At 37.3% G+C, this 22,838-nt stretch overlaps 1 protein-coding gene across 3 annotated transcripts in view; it reads right to left on the bottom strand.

The window, feature by feature from the left end:
• MASP1 (MBL associated serine protease 1) overlaps positions 1-22,838 on the bottom strand; it is a 1,330,562-nt gene that overhangs the window by 343,722 nt on the left and 964,002 nt on the right. For 2 of the 3 annotated variants that reach the window (XM_044070394.1, XM_044070396.1), the window contains exon 11: positions 6,116-6,990. The exons of the other annotated variant lie outside the window; for it this stretch is intronic. In XM_044070394.1, the coding sequence (XP_043926329.1) occupies positions 6,122-6,990 (869 nt within the window). In that variant the 3' untranslated portion in view covers positions 6,116-6,121. Of the gene's footprint in view, positions 1-6,115; positions 6,991-22,838 lie in introns of those variants that run through there. 3 annotated transcript variants of the gene reach the window in all.

Below are 22,838 nucleotides of genomic sequence, written 5' to 3'. Positions count from 1 at the left end.
GTCAAACTAAATGAGAAAAACTATAAGTTCATTTTTGGTAACCAAGTCATTTCTACATCATACCATACAGGTGACACACCTGTCTAAATAGATACTATTGTAAGGAGGGTAGGCATTCTTGTTGATAATAAGCCAACCTGTACCAGAAGTTATTTAAAGGAGGTAGAGTAGTATTACTTCAGCAGTGACTTGTTCTACACATATAAGAACAATGGGTAATTATTTATTAAGGGAGGAATGTGGTAAAAGCAATATGATAACTGATATGAGCTGCTGGTTTTATGAAATACATAGATATCAAAGTACAGTATGATTAGGGATATTAAAAATCTTACAACTGAAGAATATTAATATGGGCCATTAAATGTCATGTGCTGGCACTATACCCAAAAGTGGTAGCAAAAGTAACGACACGATTACGTGTTTCATCAATGTATGAAGCTCACTAGGTCACTTGATAGCGCATCATGTATTCTGGTAATCAGTTTAATCACAGAACTGCGTTCATTAGATAATTTGACATTGTTGCATCCTAAAGATGCCAAGCATATTAGAGAAATAAAAGATATACATATTATACAGAGGCACATGACATGTAGCAAATGTTAGATTGCTTACATAAAAAGAAATTATAGGCAGTGTGTGAACAAAATCATAACATGCAGATTACAGTGCCCTGTCTTACCTAAGTAATAAAAAAGTGCAGATTTCAACAGTACAAAAATACAGCACCATTATGGCTTAATATTTCCCAATTTAGATATGAGAAGACAGAAATATCTAGGCAAGAACATATCTAGGAGTATTATATTGTCATGCTTCTACATGGCCCATTGCACTATCAAATAAGCACGTGTTGAGAAGGACTGAAGACATACATCACTTACTGAATAAGGAAGGCAAAGTCACACACTCTGAGTTGGTGTAAACCATTTATAAACAACTAAGCCATTAGACAAAGATGGAGAAAAATAGTCTTTGTGTGAAATAAATGGCACTAATAAGGAGGATGTTGGTTTTCATAAAATAGGCACACTTGCTCATATAACCAGGATTTTACAAAACACTCATGGGATGACAATGTTCTGTGTTATTAATTTAGATAAAATTTGTACTGTGGCAAAAGGAATAGTCAAGTGCCCTATTGACCCCAGTTGTTGATTAACACATCCAATGGTATAGCCTATTCAAATACATTTTTGTAATTACAATAACTGATTCCATACTTTATTTCAGTTTTCTAAACATGATGATTTTGTTCAATTGTTGTACTGTTTATCTGTTTGACAGCCATATCTGTGGTGAGTGCCTTGAGACAAGTGATGGAAAATGCAGTGAAAGAGCAGTTCAGTAGCTATTTACTGTAGATGACATTACTTACCACAGACTTCTCATATCAGTTGGCTTCATCCTCCACTTCCATTACTGACTATTCTTGACCTGAGTCATTGCAATTCAGAGATAAGGATAATGCACCCCCCGTTTGCATTTTTCTTTAAAAATATTGGATTTGCAGTTCTAAGATGTGCACTTCAGCATGTCCTCCTAATATACCACTGTTCTTATATGAAATATTTTGTTGAGTCATGTGTATAGCTATCTGAAACTAAAGTTTACAGAATAACTTTTTATCTCAGTCTAGCAGTGCACTTGGAATTAGGATCCCTGGTGATTCATTTTTAATTTGAACTCTTTGAGATTGACATATGTAATTTCAGTATTTATAGTGCTTATCAAGGATTGTTTGCCAGCATGTCCAAGAATTCAACAATGCAGTATCAGAATATATATCTGACACTATTCTGTTAGCTCTGGTAAAACAAAGCCCAATATACAGGCACATGCTATGCTAACAAACTGTCAACATAGTGAAGATTTGCAATTGATTACAAAACAATGAAGATGCACCACTTTTCAACAGTAGCTAGTCACCAAACATTCATTGACTATCTGATACCCACATTATCCAGTTTATGGATGTGGGGGACCTGGAGCCTATCCTGGTAATAAGTGACTGAAAGGCAGAGACTTTGATCTTGCATAGGACACCAGCCTATTGCAGGACATTCATACACACACACACAAAGCTTGCACACTTATATACAGTGTTAAGAACCTCCAGTTTATTTACAATAACTGTTATTTATTTTTATTTAGGGTAGGTGGACTGGGCAGAATACACATTTACAGATATTAAATTCTTACATTACAAAAAATATAACAACATATAGTAAAACAGGTTGTACAAATATGCAAAAAAAGATCATTTACAAAAAGATTATCTAAAAAACATAGCTAACAGATGAAAAAAAAAAATGAACGAAAATGTACTGGAGAATCAAACACTGTTAGACAGCAACATTCAGTGCTGTGTGACAGTGCTGCTTATTTTAATAAACAGCATGACCGACAGACAGTTTTATAGTGTGTTTTACATTTTGTCATAATTTGTTAACTTGGGACTGCAGACAAGTTCCCATCCCACTTGTAGAATATTTAGTTGTCAGACAAAGTACAGATCAGTATATCATTCTGCTCATATCCTTTGAACCCTATGATTTAAGACAGATGAATGTCATTTAAGTTTTACATTGTGACTTGAATCTCGAGAAAACCAGTCTATTTGTTATGAAGCAACATACACAAAAAGAAAAGTCTGAAGCTATTTATAGTAACAATTTCCTAGACTGAGGAGTGTGTCTCTTTTGTAGTTACAATCCTTGGTTTCCACTTTGCTCTTGTTATTGTATAACCAATAGAGAACAGTATCCTCTAAGTCTTTGTGGAGAAGCATTAAATGTTGTTGATTTGACTAGGAATTGGACAAGGGAATGACTGTCCTTTTTAGAAGTGTGCTATATTTAAATGTACCACACAGAGTACAAAACAGCGTATACAGAGGGTATCAACACATATACTTGGCTAAAATTTTTTTGAGTCTCTTCAGTGGCATTTTAATCAATATATTATTTATGAATAACTGTAGTTTATTATAATCAATATGAAACTATTTTGTGGCATGTATCAGCAAAACTAATCTAACAGGAAAATATTAAATGTAAATATTAATTATTTTCTTCTTAGTTTCCTGCTTAGTTCAATGCTGGTTCATGGGGCAACCAGAGTCTATTCCAGCACCCAATGGGACATGTGCACACACACACACACACACACACACACACACACACACACACACACACACACACACACACACACTCAAGTCTGACTCACTCTCACATGTCATGGACCTCTATGGGCAATTTACAGGACATTTAGGATGTGAGACAACTAAAGCACCAAGAAAAACCACCAAAAGGCCACATTAGGCATATGCAGACTGTACACAGAAGGCACATTAGCTGGGAACTGAACTGGAAAGCCAAGCAATACGTGGCAGCAATGCCATGTGCTACACCACTCTACCACTCTTAAAATGAAACATTGTGATCTGTTCTCCCAACACTATTTCAAATAATCATTTTTTGACAGAATTCCAGGATTATGCAATTTAAACTATTTTAAATGCTGTATATTTAACAGCGCTGGAGATATGGGAATTTTAGTCAGTTTATATATGGGATATATATATATATATATATATATGTATGGTTTACCGACAAGTGATCAAACGTTTATCTTGTTGAGCAGAAAAAAAAGCCAGTACAGCTGATAGAAAATCAGCCAATCACACGTACCAGCTTTATTTCTGTTTGAGATCATGGTATACTGGGGGAATTGGGGGATTTGCTTTTTCCCACTGTAGTGTGATCTTGGATTTGGTTTATATACTTAGTAGTGGGTATAGGGGTGCATGCGGGGGCTTGTGATCAACAAGATGTGTTCAATCCAATGCCACTCGATTGGTTGTATTTTTGATATATAGACGTACATCCATATATATATATATATATATATATATATATATATATATATATATATATATATGCGTGTGTGTTTTGAGGTTAAATGTAATATCTAGAGAAGATTTATATATAGCTCATATCAGCCGTTTTATTAAGATAAGAACAGATTCTTTTCTTTTATTATTTATTTATTTATTTTTATTTTTCCCCTTGATCTTATGTTTCTGGTTTTTGACAATGGGTTTAAATATTTTGTTAGGTGTAGGTCTTACACTTTTGAGGTGTAGAATTCTGTCTTCAGCTCCTGGACTGTTGGGGAGCTGTAATAGAATCCACATTGTGATAGTTGTTTTCCTGACTTGGTTTCTATGATAAATTGCTTGGTTTATAGGGTGGCTTCACCCCAAAAGATGGAGGTTTTCTGAGAATCTCGTGATATGTGCTTTTATGGGGCTGCTAGATCTATTAGTGTAATGTGAGTTTTTTTGGGGGGAGAGCATTTTTGCTTCTTTATTCTGTTATGGTCATTGTTGCTGTTGCTAGAGCTTGTGCATGGGTGTGGTTTTGTGCCTGGTACCTGACAGTTTAATTCACCACTCAATGGAGTGTGAATCAAGTTACAGTTAAACAATTACTTCACTGTTGTCTTCTGTTCATGGTAGGAAGAGTACATAACAAGTAGTCAGTTGCTTGTGAAGTATTCACAACACATTATTCAGGTATACTGCATTATTTTGTAACTGTCACAGAACAGACCTTGTCCACTGGATGGAGAGAACCATATCAATGCTGTAACATGGCAGTGCAGTTAGTTTGGATACCAGTAGTTGTTCTTGGTTGTAAAAAAATAAGCAAAATGTACAATATTTCATTAAAAGCTTAATACCTACATAAAGGTATTTTTTTGGTGATAAAGTTACCTGACAACATTTTAAAGATGCTTCTACTGATATCAAAGATGGCAGTCTATGATTTCTTTTTATATTTATTCCAGTAAATTTTAGACAACTTAAGCATAATTCTGTATGCTGATGAGATTCTTATTCTTGCAGTCACACAGTCCTGTAAACTGAATTTAATCTGCAAGTGAAACTAAGTATGATAAAAATCTTGATTTCAGCAGGTGGTCTGTAAATCTTCATTGCCAAAGCAATATATATATATACATATATAAATATTGACAGAGAATGAGAGATATATGCTTAGTGGAGCAAGCAGAAGTTGTGATTAAGGCAGGCCAATAAACTGTTTTAGAAAATAGAAGAAAAATCCCTGCACGATAGTTTGTTAGAGATTATACATTCCATATACTTGTATAACAAACTACTTGTTTCAACTTCATTTGCATATAAAATAGTTCCAGCACAACAACTTTACAACTACAATAATGCTCTTTGGAATGGAAAAAGTACTCTGATCTACCATCTAGTGATTAAAATCATATTTCCAATCGTTTTGCACTTTTTACTTTTTTGGTTCATGACTATATAGGTGACTTGCTGTTAGAAAGCCTTTTCCTGACTTACACATATACAACTGAAGGGTACTGCAACTGTACGAGTATCAAAATGTCAAGGAATCTGCTTACATTTCTTTCATATTCTCTTTGCATCTGACCCTGAGATCTATCAATTACAATTAGCTTACTTCAGAGGAGTACAGACTTAGTGCCAGTCCAAGTGGAAGGTGTAAATCCTAACGGAATATGCTGTAGTTTACATCCATAAGGATTACGCACAAAACACCTGGAATGTAGATGACTTTCTAATTTAGAAGCATTTGCTACTTCCTCTGCAATATAAACAGGAAGCTATGCTATCTGTTACTTTAAAATGAATGCTTGCAGCTTATGAGTATATGAGGACAGGTATATAATGAAATAGTTTAACAGCAAGTGTCTATATCTGTCCAAGATGATTTCTTAGATAATTCTGAAGGCTGATCATAATACTCAGCTCCTTAATATATGACATTGATGTTTTACTATCTGATCACTTTATTCTTAGACATGACTTTGACTTTACTAAGAAATACAGATAACTAATCTTTATCACATATCTGTTGCTTAATATCATATAATCTGATGTGAAACTCTACCACATACAAAGTGCACACAGTGCTGTAACAGCATGGGTGTGTAATGAAAATATAAGCAGCAGCAAAGCTTTTTGGTTGGAGCATCTGTTTTTTTTAAGGAATTTATGATAGTGCTGTGCATTTAAATAAAAGGAGTAGAATTGCTTCTGATTATTAGGAGTTTAATCAGCAAAGTTATCTAGTTTTTCTTCCACCCAGTCTACATAGTTGTTGACTTTGGTGTATACTCCATAAACACGTTTGCTTCCACATTCTTCTGGTCCACTCCACGATACCAGCCCTTGGGCTACCCATCTCTGTGTGTCAGGATCTTGAATTACAAATGCACCTCCACTGTCTCCCAGACATGTGTCCTTACCTCCTTCGTAATAGCCAGCACAAAACATGTTGTCGGTTATGTTGTATTTTGCTGATCGGGATTCATAGCTTATTCTACACTCAGTCTGAAGCACTACTGGTAGCTTAACATACTGCAAAATGTCTGAGGCTGTTCTCAAACTGGAACTGGAAATGTCATCTGCAGTTATATTAGGATTTGACAGACCCCATCCAGCAACGAGTCCAAGAGTGTTGGGGTGGGGTCCTTCTAACTCATGGGAGAACTGAGGGAGACACACTGGCATCACATATTCATTCATGGTTACTTGATTCTTTAGCTTAACTAAAGCTATGTCATTGTTGTAATTTTCAGGATCAAAATGTTCATGCAAAATTATTTTTTCTACTGATTGAACCATAATGTCATCCTTATTGTTCACATCATGCATCCCCAGGTAGACTGTGACATGATTGCTGGATACTGGAATTACAGAAGAAGTGTCCCGTATTGGGGACCTGAGAACATGAGCAGCTGTAAGCACCCAAGAGTCTGAAAGAAGGGCACCACCCCCAAACCATTTGTCTTTAGGCACTCTAGACATATCCTCCACCATGATCAGAACCTGCCAGGGGAAGAAACCAAGTTCAGCCTTCCGGCCACCAATTATTCGCTTGATTATTCCTGGCAATAGGTGAACAGGCTTTCCACACACTAGAATATTTTCACAAACAAAACAGAATAGATTAGAATTAAGCATGCATCATTCAGAAGCAGAACTATGCATTTTGAATATTCTGTAATTAAAGCAAAATCTGTCATTGGAATTAATTTGAATTTAACAAATTATAATGTCATTCAAATTAGAATTAAACATGCAACATTCAGAAGCAGCAGGAAAAAAAAACATACTTTTTATGATGGATTACAGCAAACTATCATATAAATTTACATCTAGCAAATACAGTATAAACATCAGTCGAGCATACTTTTTCCACAGAATGGGAGTTAAGGAATAGTTAATAAATGAGTTTTTTAAATATATATATATATATATATATATATATATATATATATATATATATATGTATATATATATATATATATATATACACACACACACATATATACATAGACACACACACACACACACACACACACACACACACACACACACACACACACACACACACACACACACACACACACACACACAGATATATATTTATATGTCACCTACCATGTCTGAAAATATCACCCCAGATACTAGTAAAAGTATATAAGTATATACAACAATTTTCAGATCATGATTTCTGCCTCCACTGGATACCAATAAAATTAAATTGTGACTTTATTTCATTACAGTTGTAGACTGTAATACAGAAATCACACCAGTACAGTGTGGAAGGTACTGTGTGATGTTTGAATAGTGTTTACATTTAGTACAGCTCTGTGATGCAGAAGGACAGAGACCTGAATGTACCCCAGGTGATCCATCTTAGAATAGTAATTCAGGTTTTGAAAGAGCTGAGGTGCAGTGCAGGGGAGGTATAGCATTTTGTTCATGCACCAAACCAGGTTAAGGGATCTGGTGGCCTCCTCACTGTTTGCAGTGCTGCTCCAGGGGCAGGCAGAGGCTGGTTCTTGTAAAAGCACTGCCTTGTTTGTTGTAAGGAACAGGGATGCTGTCAGTTCTTGCAGGGTGCATGTGCCCTCCTTAAGGGGGAGGTATTGGTAGCTCCTGCAGTTATTTGTATGTCTAGTCACCTAACCTGACAGACTCATGACTGGGCACTGGCGGCCCTTGCCCTGCAAAGAAAATGTACTCTAATGGCTTTTGCACTGGTGGGGAATGATGTTTCCATTATGAGTGGAGAAAAGTGAATATACTGAGGGTCAGAATCCCCAAATTACTTTCATTGGGGAAAAAACACTGCTGAAAAACACTTTTTAAATATTTTTTACATGGGAGTAGGCTGTTCTGCACCCTAATATGGAGGGCAAGCCCCTCACGATCCCCAAATTGATATATACCAACTCCATGGTTGCACTAACTCAGAAATTCCCCCAAAAGGGCATCGTGGTCAGCACAACTCAATGGCAGTGATTTCCTATGGAGGAACTCCAATCGTTGGAGGGTTAAATTCACTCCTGGAGTACTGCCCATGTTCCTTATGTACAGAGGCAGTCTATAAAATGAGTCAGGGCTTCAACACCCAAAGACCCACTACACTGATACTACCCCATCCCATATCTGGGGAATTAAGATATAACATTGCCATATCCTGGGTATTATTGGCTAGGCTTGTAAAGGCTCTTGTGCCATTAGCCTAGACATCACCTATGAACCCATGTACCTATGAAGCTCAGGCAACTGAAGTTTAGCATTACGTCATTGACTCCTTTGGAATATTGCTCATTGTGAATCAATTTGTTTGTCCTCTAATGCATGCATGTTGGACTTAAATATATTGTTTGCATAAATAATTAAAAATATGCTAAAATATATCAAACAATTTTGAAATGTCATTTTGTGTAATTTGCTAATTTGTTCTGTCTTCCACTGCAGCCTTATTACATCAGCATAAAACATTTGTACAGTTTTCTCTATATGGACTAACAATATATAATTTACTCTGCACCTGTCTTCACGCTTCAACTTTCTCTCTCTAAAAGGCATTCTTGCATAAAGTAATGCAACAGGTCAGAGCAGGTTATGTCTGATTATCTCTTAAAAAGACACCATATAGGCTAGAACATGTAATTAAAGACTTACAGGATGATGACTAGGTAAAGGGCATAAGTTTAATTCTGAAGGTTACAGCCTAATGGCTTGCAACATGCTTAACTATGAAAATCACATTTCGATCGTTATTGAAGCCTATGCCACACCAAATCCAGCCTTTATGTATTTTTATCACAGCAAATGATACATGACTCATAATCACATCTCTTAAATATTTGAAAAAAACAGAAACAGACATTTTCATATACATACTTTTAAGGCTCTATTTTCCAAATCCTACTCTTCAAATATTTAAGAAAATATACCCTGTACAATTATGAATCTGTGCTTCATCAACTTAACGATAACCTAACTTAAATGATATCATCCAGGTTAGGGTTAACTGTGTTTTTCTATCACGAGTGAAATGCAGTCTTTTCTTGCTTTTTTCTGTCCCTTGCAGATGGCCATCAGCAGACCCTAATGCCTCTCTTCATTCACTGGGTCTACTTACCCTTTCTGACCTCCCTCAGGCTTACTCCAATAAGCACCAGGGGTAACATAGAGATGAAGCGGTCTTGGCTTTGTGTCATACTGCTTTAGGGGAGTTTTCTCTACCTTTTCTCCAACTCCATGTATCCCTGGTGGCATCCTACATGTGGAATGTGCAGTTGATAGACCACATTGGTCTGATCCTCACTTCTACAAGAACCAGACATCAGCAAGCCCCCTAGCCTACCCTAGAAAGCATTAGGTGGGTGTTTCCCAGGCTTCTGCTGGGGAAATCTTACCCCATTGTGTGCCGCATGCATGTGCCCTCCTCTTCCCCTTCCATGACAGGCATGTCCACCCTCCCACACCAACACCTCAGATGCATGATCCACTAATGGAATCTGGGTCACCTGTACTGTAGTCAGTTTATTAGTTTATATTATAGAGAAGTGATGGCAGAAAAGGCAAGTTTTCTATCTAGACTGTACCATTTGTGTATCTAGTGTCTTCCACTTGCCTCTGCTTTTCCCCTTGCTTTATCCCACCACCCATCTAAGCCTTTTTGGGGACTCTATGGTCTTGGAGCTCATTTTATGCAAATTAATCCTGTTCCCTTCATCTAGTATTTTTAATCTGGTAGGCATGTTCATCCTCCTTCCTCTGACTTTCCTTTTGAACTGTATGCTGTCATGTGTTCTCCTAAGTATTTTGTACACTTGTGTCATGCATAGCCTTTCTTGCCTATCCTTAGGGGTGTATAAATAAAGCTCCCCTGAGCTCTCCTCATAATCCTTTTCTTCTGTTGTCATTATGAGCCTTGCAGCATTTATTTCCACAGTCTGAAGCAGTCTTATCAAATAAATGGTAATTTGCCTATAGGTAGGATAAAGTCTGACAATCACCAGTTTTATGCACTGGTCATACCTTTCAACTGTCCAGATTTTTGCAGAATGTCCAGATTTTTTACTCATACTTTCGGTTTGTTCCTCATAAATTTTTGGTTGTCTGGCAAATTAATGGAAAATCATTGAGGATGGAAGTCATAAAATAATGACAGGCTTTTGAATTTCAGACTTCATACCTTTCAGAAAATTCATGCTACTGGAAAACTTGTTAGTCTATCAACTTTCTAAGTTTATAAAAGCAATATTAAAAAGGTCCCTATTTTTGGGCCTTTGTCCCCCCATTATTTCTGGCTTTGTCCAGATTTTATGCTGTAAGAGGTTATGAGGTATGGCAGTAGTTCAGTCTGAGGTCTGTCTTCAAAATTTGAGTGGTTTATCTGGCTTTTTGCTTGTGGTCAATGCTGCGTATCTCTGACCTAGGTGGTCTGTTCTGTCTGACACTGAGTAGAAAAAAGACTTGGAATTAGTTCCTTTGATTAAAATAAGATCTTTATTTGGCAGATATGTGCTGCTTTGAAGATAATGAAAGGAAAAGAAGACAAGAAAGCAAAGTTTAAGAACTACGAGAAAAGATTAATGAGGTAAATAGAGGCTGCTAAGCTATTTTAATAGAGTTTATTGTCTTTGGACAATGTAATAGAAAGTATATTTTAGACTGACTGCATGTAATTTAGACTGGGGGTCTGTCTGACCAAGTGCAGAGCATGAGCATAACCTGAAGTCTATCAGGTTTAGTTTTCGCTGAGCTTTAACACATTTCATATTATCAACTTGTTTGAAAGTATTGGGATTTCAGATGTTAGAGATGTAGGAAGAATGCAAAGCTTTCCCAGTAGTGTTTGATTTTTTTTATTAGTAGAAGCATTTCAGCAACAGAACAAAATGCTCTGCTTAATAAGTAGTGTTGGAGGAAGTGATTTAGAAAAGGGTACTTTTCTGCTTTGTAGATGAAGTTATGAGTGGTGACTACTGGACACAAAATAAGGAAGTGCAACCATTTTGTCCAAAGAAGCTGCTTAAGAATCCCAATCCTGTAGTGGTGAGATTTGTAAGGTAATTTAGCAGGGAATGTTTCTCCTGTTATAACACTACTCAAGACTGTTTTGGGTTGCTTGTAGATTAATGAAACTGGGAGCTGCATAGAGAAGATTTGGAAACAGGAAGGTTGATCAAATGTATTTTATTGGATTACCTGGTTTGGCTCTATAGAGCATGCCAAGTATTTTTTTTTGTATTGGCTCTATTAAATGGTAGCCAGATTTCACGTTTTCATCAATAATGACACACAGTAGTTTTGTATGGTTACTAGTTGCATTTTGGTGCTGTTACAGGAAGTTTAAGGAAAGGGTGTTTCCTGTGTAAAGAGTTGTTTGGGGGCAAATAGAATAAACCTGGAATTTGTAAGATTTAGGAGTAGTTCTGAGTCACACAGCCATGTCTTGATAGAAGTGAAAGATTCCTGGCTTGACTGATGTAATTTCTTCAGGATTTTCTAGCAGAGTATAGAGTCATCTGCATATTGAATAATGTTAGTACACTTGCTTGACAAGTGGGGATAATTAGTATAGAGTCATCTGCATATTGGATAATGTTTGTACACTCACTTGACAAGTTGAGATAATTTATAGATGTGTGGAATAGAAGAAGGCTAATAATAGAACCTTGTGGGGCACCCACAGATATGTGGAGGAAAGGAGAGGTCACTTTACCATTTCACAGCCTGTTTTTCCCTGGGCAAATAACCACTGAACCAGGAAGATGCTGATGCATGTAGCTACAAGGACAGTTTGTGAAACAATTTTAGGTGGGATCAGTACTGAAAACCTTGAGCAGGTTAAAGAATATTGCTTAGACTGATTTAATGGCATTTCTGTTCTGGTTTACAGGGGCTATAAAGTTGAATCGGTTGTTAGTAGCAATGTGATGAGAGCAGAAGCCATGCTGTGTAGGTCATGGCAAATTACTGTCAGTGGTGAAAATAAGTAATTAACTGAGTTTTGAATACAGTTCTCAAGTACGTTTGATAGGGATCATAGAATGGCTACTAGTTTAAAGCAAGAGACGTCAGCTGAGTTGACACCTTTACATAGGGGTAAGATGAAATATTTTTTCCACAGAGTAGATACAGTTTCCTTAATGGAATGGTTTATTAAGACAGAAACTGGATAATCCAGTGTATTTAATGCAGTCTTATATACCCACATGGTAAGTTACTGGGCCAGAAGTAGTAGGCTTTAACTTAAGAAGTAGTGATATAATGGTGGAAATGGGAATGGGTTCAAAGAAGAGGGTTTTGTGGTAGTGTTCAGGTTATGTGGATGGTGGCATGCTAGTAAAGTATGAGTGTTTTAGAAAAAAAGCTACTGACTTCATGAATTGGGAGCTGAACGGGGTGAAAATGCTAGTTTTCAGAAGGATTTTTGGGGGTTATATGGCCATGATCTATTAGTTAATAAACTGCTGAGCAGAAGAGTTGGTAGTTATTTTGATTTGTAGTCTAGTCAGGAGAGTTGGGAGTTATTTTGATTCGTAGTCTGGAGATTTTTATAATATGATTTCTTGCTGAATCTAATATTTTGTTTAGTGCTGTTCCTGAATTATTTTTTTACTTTTGCAGGTTATACTCGGTTGTATTATGTTTGTATATTTTCAAGCTGCATCTGTCATCTAATTCATAAGCTAATTTCTTTGCCTAGACAGCTAGATGGCTGTATTGACCTTGGATCTTTTGATTGGAATGCATGCATTTAATATATTTAGACAAGCAGTGCTGAATACTGAAGCAGTTTCATCCAGTTAGAGTGATAGTAATACACACTAGGTAAGTGATTTCAAGTCAGATATAAAGATGTATTTTTGGAAAGAGGACAGATTGCTTGCATGTTTGTAGTGGTGTTTTTCATGAGTACATTTGTAATCTTTTACAGAAAAAGAGGAAGGGGATTACTTAAGGTGTCTGTAAGGGAACCATATTAGACAATTCCCTTTAGGGTACTGGTGAGAATCCAATCAATAGTATATTTTCTTTCACTATATTTTTTGTACCTGTTTGAAGAGAGAATAAGCTGGGTGAGTCCATATAAGTAATGCATAATTGTATCCTTTGGGAAGTCATTTACCCCAGGGAACTACCACATTGACAATCTGCCCCTATGAATTGACCCAAATTTCAGGATTTGGGATCTTAAGTTGACAGTGACCTAACTTTTGACAAACATGTGTCTATTGTTGTAAGAAAGTCTTTCTATATTGCACAGCTTATAAACAAAGAGGTTGTATCTAGATCTAGGAATGTCATGCTCCTCTTTACTCAGCCCCCATTAGGCCAATCATTGAATATAATGCCCCCTTTGGCATGTATCTGTCTAGACATAAGCAACAATTAGAAAGCCCACAGAGATATCTTACTAAAAGGACAGAAGGCCAAAACATGTCCTAAATGGACCAGTTCAAAGCCCTGTCCTACAGATTCCTAAGAGGTGACCAGTGTTTGACCCATTACTAACAGATTTATTGCACATCAGCAAGTCAAATGGCAACAGAAATAATTGGTCTAGACATCTAAACCTCTTCTGCAACATCAATAGAACAGTATAGAGGAACAGGTATATCTCACAGAGGATACCACTGTAGTGGAACAGGCTCCCCATACACATAAGACAAAGTTCATCCCTCTCCGTATTTAAGTGCAACTTAGATCTATGGATCGGAAACAGAAAATTTGCCCATAACTGCCCCTGTACTACTAATGGATACAGGGAGCTACTCAATGCTTTATCACATGCATGGGTCCCCTCAAATTACCTACGATATGATCCCAGTTATTCTCATTAAGGGTAATATGTAATATGTAATTATTGACCATAGGATGGGTAAGGCTAATCTATAGCCAAAGTGGATAGGGTATTTCGAGCACAAAAAGGGAAACTGACTAGGCTTAAAACAGACTGCAAGGGCAGCTAGCCTAGTACTTACCTATGAACCTATCATTTGCACTAGATATTTAGGTCGACTGATGCAATAGTTTCTTGTAGGATATTTAATGATGCCCAAGAGAAAAATTCTTCACCTGTGTTTATGTTGTGACTAGAGGGACTTGTGTTTATTAAGTTAAGCTGGAATGTAAGAAATTTGGATTTTTGATTGACAGACATTTTTGCCAAACATTTTTGGAGACCAACAGAGACAGAGAGATTAAGAGAATTGTAAAATACGGTCATCCATCTATTTCTTTCTTAGTTCTGTGTAGTCTAAGCATATTGTACCCTGGTGGTAGAATCTCCCCATCCTTATATTTTTTTCTTTCAGTCATGTTTCAGTAGCTATAATGTCAGGGGAGTGGTGTGCTACCCAAGCATGAAAGTCTGATAGCTTGATTTGAATACCTCTGATGTTTATATTAAATAGGTAGAGACAGGAGGATTTTTGTAGACTGACAAATTTTAATAGGTCAATTTGCATCAGTGGTAGTAGGGGTATTTTATTGTAGATGTAGCTGACCAGGGTTTAGCTGGACATCCCTACATAATTTCTGAGGAAGTAGAAATTAGTCAGGGTCAGTTGTATTTAGTTTGTGGGCCTAGTTTATGGAATATGGGGTTTGAACCAAGGAAGTTACATTACACTTTAAGTAACCCTCATAAAGAAGGCAACTCAGTTTAATATACAGTATCTCCCTTTGATGAAGCCAAATTGTTGAGGACCAAGCCTAATAATATTTTTGGCATTAAAATCGATGAGTTCAATTATAATGTGCTCCATAGCTTTGCAGATCAGGCTTGCCATGCTGCTAGGTTTATATTACTGGGCTCCATGGTAGAGCCAGTCATATGCTGAGTTACTGCTGCCTGGCCCTGTGTCCTGTGTACATCCTCGTGTAAATTTCCTCTGTGCTTCCCATCTCCATGTCTGCAGGTTGCTGTGGAGCAGTTGCTACTCAATGACAATATTATAACCACACAATCACCCTCCTACCTGCCGCTGGTCTGTGCACCCGCACTGAAGCAGGTGTGGACTAGTTTTGAAGTCTTTATATCACTGTACTTCATTATTCATGCAATCCACTCACTATACATCTAAAAATTTGATAGCATGATGAGGTGCTTGTTTTATCATGCTGATATGAGGCTTGTAGCATGCTAATTATGATAATGAAGCCATTTCAATCTACATGTTTCTGAACTGTTTGATTAACACAATGAGTATGCAGATGTACAGTACACAAGTGGACTTGGCCTAATCCTACACGTGGAACGTGAAGCAGTTTGTGCATGCCTGGGCGGCTCAGTGACATGAATATGGCCATTAGCATTTTGCAATTCATCCTGCTGTACATACAGCTATGGTGAAACTTGAATACCATAATTTACAGTGCACTGTCATGATACAAAACAGAATTATTTTAAATGTAGCCAGAACTTTGCTATAATAATTATTCAGTGGTCCTGTTATAACAAGTCATTGTGATTGTGAATGTGGATTGTCTCATGTACTTTGCATGCATGCTACTGGGCCCATTTGGTCACATAACCTTCCATAGTGCTGTACATGTGTTTGCATAACTCATTCTCCATTTACCAGTATGCTGCCTGCTTATTACGACCTAGCCATCCAACGTCTCTCCTACAACATACTTGTCAATGCTGGAATACATTGCTGAACTATGACTGTGCTATTTTTCACTACACAGCAATACTGGCAATGTTTCTGAATCCTGGCCACTCAAAACCACATTCTCCTTCTTTGCAGAAATGGAGCTACACTTCATGGAGATAAGTCACTTGGATTTCCAGTGACAGTAGATACTACCCAAAAACTTATTTTCAAGAAAAAGAAGCTGCTGATTGTTTACCATATTTGTGGTATCTCACCCTTTTTGTTATGTACCATAACACGCTTTCAGGGTCATCTGCAGAGCCAGTGGTAGAAAGTATCGATTCTCAGGTTACAGAAACCTCTAAAACAAGACAGTTATTAGTATACACCTAAGCCATGCAGGAGTGTTCTGAATATTAACAAATAGTCTTTTCTTGACAAACTGTACAGTTTGCACTGCTGAGTTACGCATGTGGGTAAAAACATAGCTCAGCCTCAACAGCAGAGAAATACAGACTGTTATCAGAAGAAATGATACACTGAAACTGGCTATTTAGCAGGACATATAAAATCCTGACCTCCCACCCTACCTGCTGAGCTAGCCTTTAGAAAAACAGATACATGTAAACATCCGCTGTTTTTTGCTCAGAGAATGGAAGAATGCTTGCTGGCAGCTATGCAACGTATTCTTAAGCAGAAGAATTTTTATAGTATTTACACATGTTGTAAAGCTACAGATGTGCTTTAACAAAATGCACATGGAAGTTAAGTGGATGGGAAATTGAGCAAGATGAATACCAGCATTTAATTGCACTTAAAATGGCAAAATATTTGTACTTGTAAATGATATATTAATTGTTACATGTAAATTGAAAATAGAATAACATGTCATTAGCCATGATGCCACTAAAGCTAATGAACCAAGAATTCTGAGAGCAGAACCAGCAACAAGTTAATAACAAAACAGTGCTAATATAAATAGTATTTCTGAGCCAAACAGTCTGAGCATTGGGCGTTCTGGAGAGTTCCAGTTTCATGCAATGTGGCTCTTTCTGTCTGACATGCTTAGTGGCAGACACAGTGTGGTCTACATGGCAGTTCATGCAGTTTTCATGTTGAAACCCTAATTCAGAAGGGGTGGGGCTATTTTTATCTACTTGAATGTTACTTGAGGAGACCAGAATGGCTGGATTTCCTCATGGGAAGGAAAAGATTCTGAGTTGTTTAATACTAGTGATACTGTGACTGGACAGGGGTTTTAACTCTTCCTCAGAGATATTTTTATAAGATTACTAATTATTGAAAGCTTTCAGCATAATACATTGAATAGCAGGATAATCACATGATATCTTAAGTTTTTTTCTGGTTACCATACATCAGATAAAAGAAAATCCTGTTCTCAGTCTGTATTTATTGTACATTCCATCTAAGAAAAAGACTGAGTGGGTACACATTCTATTAGACTTAAGTAAATATGTACACAGTCAGTATGTATTAGAAATAAAGGGGAAAAGTAATCTTTCGTTATAATAAATGCTGCAAAGTACTTTACAATGTTGCTGGTATTTTATGATTGCTTTGTAGAATCAAAATAGTAGTAGAAACTGTATTTTAGAAATGAAAACTCTTAGCTAATGCCACCTTATTTATTACTATTTAAATTTTGGATCTAGAAGAGGAATTAATGGCATAAGTGAAACAAACCACAAGCAAGCATATTTATTAGCAGTAACTTAACATGTCTTTATTCAAGAACTGTTCAGATTGAAATCTTCTACAAATATTCATGTTGTATTCATGATGGAATATCTTAATGAATAGTTTTGTTTTATTTGAGCTTTATATTTCTGGATTGAAATGTAGACCTTTTGTAACTGTATTTGCAATGAGTGTTACATCTAAAACTTTGAAAAAAGGAAGCATAACCACAAATGATACCGTGTTTTTAAAAATACACGGGTACGTTTGTTTGTGCATATATGCAAATCAACGTAGCTAGTATTATTGCAGCATGTGTACGATATCACAGGCAGAAAAAAATAACATTTGAACAGTGACCAGAAATATCTGTCTCTTGTTCATGCAAACCAATATACGTTTCAGTATTTTATTAAGAGGGATTGACTCTCTCCATCTTACAGGTTCATAGGATCTTGCTAGGCTACTGATTGTTTAGGGTCTTTAGAAAGCTAACCATACATTCCTATAAAATTGCAACACTCGTACTTTAAGCATGAATAATCCTGAAGTTCATAGTTCATAGTTCATAGTTAAGTACCAGGCTAGAACTGCTGAACTATGCAGCTAAGCCAAGTATGGAAATAAGGTTCATACGGAAAAAGCTGGTGATGGAATGCAAAAGACCAGGAAGTCATCAAAAGATAGAAGGAGTGCCAGAAATAGACACACTGCTTAAAAAGTCTGGAGATAGTAACTGATAAAAATTAAGAAGAGTAGGAGAAATAAGAAAGATGGGAGGAGAGCAGTTTGGATTCAGATCGGTATGCAGCACAACTGACCTGGTGTCTGCAGAGGACAAATACTTGAGAAGAAACTAGTGATGGAGAAAGAATTCCATTAGGCATTCCTAGACTTGGAGAAAGCATATGACAAGGTACAAAGAAAGCTGATTTGGACAGTCCCACAATGGTTCAAAGTCCCAGAACTATTGGTAGGGTTAATAATGCAAGCTTTGTACAATGAACCAGTTGAATAGTGTTCAAACTCACAGAGGGGTTCTCAGTGCTAGTGGGTGTGCACTGGGGTTATGCTCTAAGCCTACTCCTTGTACACATGCCTGTTATATAATCCTCGGACATGCTGCTTTGAGGCACTGACACTTCGTCTCCACCTGTTTCCTGTTCTTCCTGAAGTACTTCAGCCCTTTGTATTTCCCTGAACTCTTGTGCTTCCTCTCCAGTCAACTTCCAGGTCTTCAGCCTGCTGTCTGTTGACCATAGAGCCTTCTCTGACTATTGCTTGCAGCTGATTGTGGCAACAAGTGGTTTATTCTGTAGTCTGACTGTTTCACAGGGGATAACTTTGCAATATGCTAATATACTTGACCTGGTCCTCACAGACATGGGAGAACATTGTAGCCACCCCCCCCCCCAGTGTAATGTCCTCACCAGTCAAGTTGGACAATAAAGCTGTCTCCTGAAATAAAAATTAAACCTAGAAATCCAGCTAACCCTGGAAATTTTAAGAATTATTCTAAAGCTAATGTCCTACTATTAAGTGATACTGTAGCAACATTCCAAGCCCTCCAAGTCAACAGCACTGCTGCCTGTGCAGAACTGTTCACAAAAACCTGTACAGTCATGTAAATAGCTGCAAGAGACATCTGTACCTGTATGCGATAAGAATAGGACACCCTCAAAAAAGGACTCTAGTGGAATCCCAACATCAAAGGTTTGTATAACAAAATAAAGAAAACTATGGCCAAAAATAGGAAGGGGTATGCCCAGCAAGCTAATAACTCCCTCATCAATCTAAATGAGTAACTCAGGCACTAATCAAGACTACCAAAGCCAACTTTGAGGTAACAATAGTGTCCCAGGCAAAGGACAACCACAAGCCTTCCTCATGCTATGTCTACAACCTCAAAGGCAGCACACAGCAGTGTGCCACTGTAATTGTGAATGGAGCCACTTATGCTAAGCCAGGGGAGATATAAAAATACTGGCAGACAAACTTAGTTCCTTTTACCTCATCCCTCCCAGTCACCCCTTAAAAAACACCTTCAACCATAACTCCCTTAACTATCCCTAGTGAGTAGGTCATCAAAGCACCGTCTAAGGTCAGGAACACTGCATTGATAAGCCCCAATAACATCTCAGGACGCCTCCTAAATAGCATGAAACATAGTCTATCAGACCCACTAGAGTCAGTATTCAAGAAAAACTTCCAGACAGACTTTGTACCAAGGAAATAGAGGATTGCAGCTGTTTTCCCCTTACACAAGGGCACCCTCTACAGAAATGGGAAACTACAGCATCATAAGTCTAACTAGACTCATATGCAAAGCCATGGAAAGAATCATCATGGAAATGATAAACAATGACCTAGGAAACCTACAGATGTTGGATCCAGCTCAGTTTGGTTTCATCAAGAGCAGGTCATTCTTATTCATCCTGGTGGACTTCTTTGAGAAAATCTCTAAAGCTATGGATTAGGGGAAAATGGTGCAAACTGCCTACCTCAACCTGGCCAAAGAATTTGGCTCAGTATGTCATTTGGGCACTGCAGATAAACACAATAAATTAGGCATAAACCCATATGTCACCTGATGGACAGTAAGCTGGCTCACAGATAGGACCTAAGAATTACAATAGGGGTGGCTGCCTCCACAAAGAGGCCAGTGACTAGTCCCTCAGGGTTTAGTACTGGGCGTATCTCTTCTTTGGCGTCTACTTCTCTGAAATCAAGGCCGTCATCAAGGGTCTCTAGCTGACCAAGTTTGCAGACAACTGCAAAGTAGATGCAGTCCTTGAATCCCACAAGGACACAAATACCATTCAAGTTGGCCTGGTAGAGACAAATAATTGGTGCCAGAGCCATGTTACAAAACTCAATGCAAAGAAATGTATAACAGTGGACTTTGGAAAGACAGCCACCCCTGGAAATTACCACATTGATAATACACCCCTAAGAATATACTCAAAAGTTAGGGACTTGAGAACATATATAGACATTAACGTGTCCTTTGACCATCATGTGCCTATTGTGGTGAGAATATCATTCTACGTTGCATAACTTATAAGAAAAGGTATGGCATCTAGGGCCAAGTATGTCATTGTTCTGCTATACTTGGCCATCATCAGACCAAACATTGAGTACAATGCATCCTTCAATATGTACCTGACCAGGCATTTGCAACAATTTAAATGTCCACTGAGGTTTTGAAGAACTACAGGGCAATAAACAACATGTCCTATGTAAACCACATCAAATCCCAATACCTGTACTCAGTCTCTTACAGACTGCTGTGAGGCGATCCATGCCTAGCCTACAAAGAATCATCCGATCCAGCTGTGATAGACCCGTTGTAGAGCTACAAAACAAAAAGCATCAGAAATATCAAAATTAGCGACTTAAACCTCAGCTGTAACGTAAATAGGGCATGTTGGTGGGAGCAAGTATGTGTCTCAGAGATTACCTCTCCTATGGAACAGGCTTCCCATCCATGTGAAGCAATGTAATACTGTAACTAAATTCAAGTTTAACTTTGGACCAGTGGGCGGGGAAATAGAAATTTACCTCTGGTCTAGCACCTATGCCTCTTATGGACAGTGACAGCTTGTAAATGCTTGAGCACTGATTGCCCAAGCCTATATCCATCTCTTAAAATTACATGTCAGCATAATTTGGGAAAACACAGCTAGGCTTTAAAAGGCTCATAGGGCTGTTAACCTTGTAATCACATATGAAAGCATGAACATATAATCTCTGGTTCTACCACAATGTCCTTCCCTTACTAGGAGGAAGTTGACCTGGGTTGCATATTGGTCACTCTTTTAGGCGATCTTGTGATAATCTGTCTTGAACCATGTGTTGGCCACCATCAAACCATTTGCCAAATAGAAGTCTAGAATGGCTTTTCCATCATTATTCCTGTTGCTCTACCCATGTGGACCAAGGCAGTCCTTATATCCTGTTCTATCTGTCCCAATATGTGCATTCAGGTCCCTCATTATCAGCACCAACTCATGTTTCCCTGCTTTATCTAGTAGGTCCTGCTGCCTGAATGTACTATTTTTGTGTCTATCATACCCTGCTGTGGGGACTAGGCTGAGATTAGGAATCTTGCCCTGTCCTAATACTGCAATCTGGTTGCCACAAATTTTTTATTAATATAGTTTTTGAATGCTAACCAAAAGGTGTTAATGTGCTCGTAAAATTGAGCCATGGCAATGCACGGTTATCAGCTATGGTAATGAATCAGTTGTACCTCTTATAATGTAAAGAGTTAAGAGTTAATTCTAACACCTTATATTTGCAGCCTGAAAAGACAGCTTAGAAATTCAGACTTCATATGATGTTGCCTTAAAAATAACAATTTAATTCAATTAGGCCTTCACTGGTTCTTCTTCTGAAAATTTGATAAAGCAATTTTGCAACCTGATTCAGTATAACTATAACACACAGAGTATTTGTTCTCACTTGTAGTAATTTCATTTCATTTTAACATCGCTGAACTGTTCTATTTATTTAGCAGTTTACATTATTTGCTTATTTAATTTTATACTGAAAGCTATATCTCACCATGCCCATATTAATATATATATATATATATATATATATATATATATATATTGAGAGAGAGAGATAGATAGATAGATAGATAGATAGATAATTTATTATACAATTTTCTGAATTTTCGGTTTGTAGTATCTGAATCGCTTTTTTCACAGTACCTCTAACAAAAGTTGTATGTATGCATCTGTGTGGTGTGTGTGTGTGTGTGTGTGTGTGTGTGTGTGTGTGTGTGTGTGTGTGTGTGTGTGTGTGTGTGTGTGTGCGCACGTGAGCATGCCTGTGAGTGAAGTGCTGACACACTTATATATGTGTGTGTATAAATATATCTATCAACATATATACATATATATATATATATATATATATATATATATATATATATATATGTGTGTGTGTGTGTGTGTGTGTGTGTGTGTATGCTGGAAGGAGGGTAGGCAGAACTCTTGACAATAATAATGTTAATAACATAAAGAGGGCTTCAGTTAAGGTCACTTAATTTGTGAAGATACATTATATGGAACACATTTGTGAATCCAAGTATAAATGTAATAAAATAAATGTTGAATAGTGACTGCAAGTTATATCTT

This window comes from Protopterus annectens, chromosome 4.part1 (assembly GCF_019279795.1).
Source record: "Protopterus annectens isolate FY-2018-M chromosome 4.part1, PAN1.0, whole genome shotgun sequence".
Lineage (NCBI taxonomy): Eukaryota > Metazoa > Chordata > Ceratodontiformes > Protopteridae > Protopterus > Protopterus annectens.
Note: the sequence above shows the minus strand (reverse complement) of the source record. Positions and strands in the feature narration are given on the sequence as shown.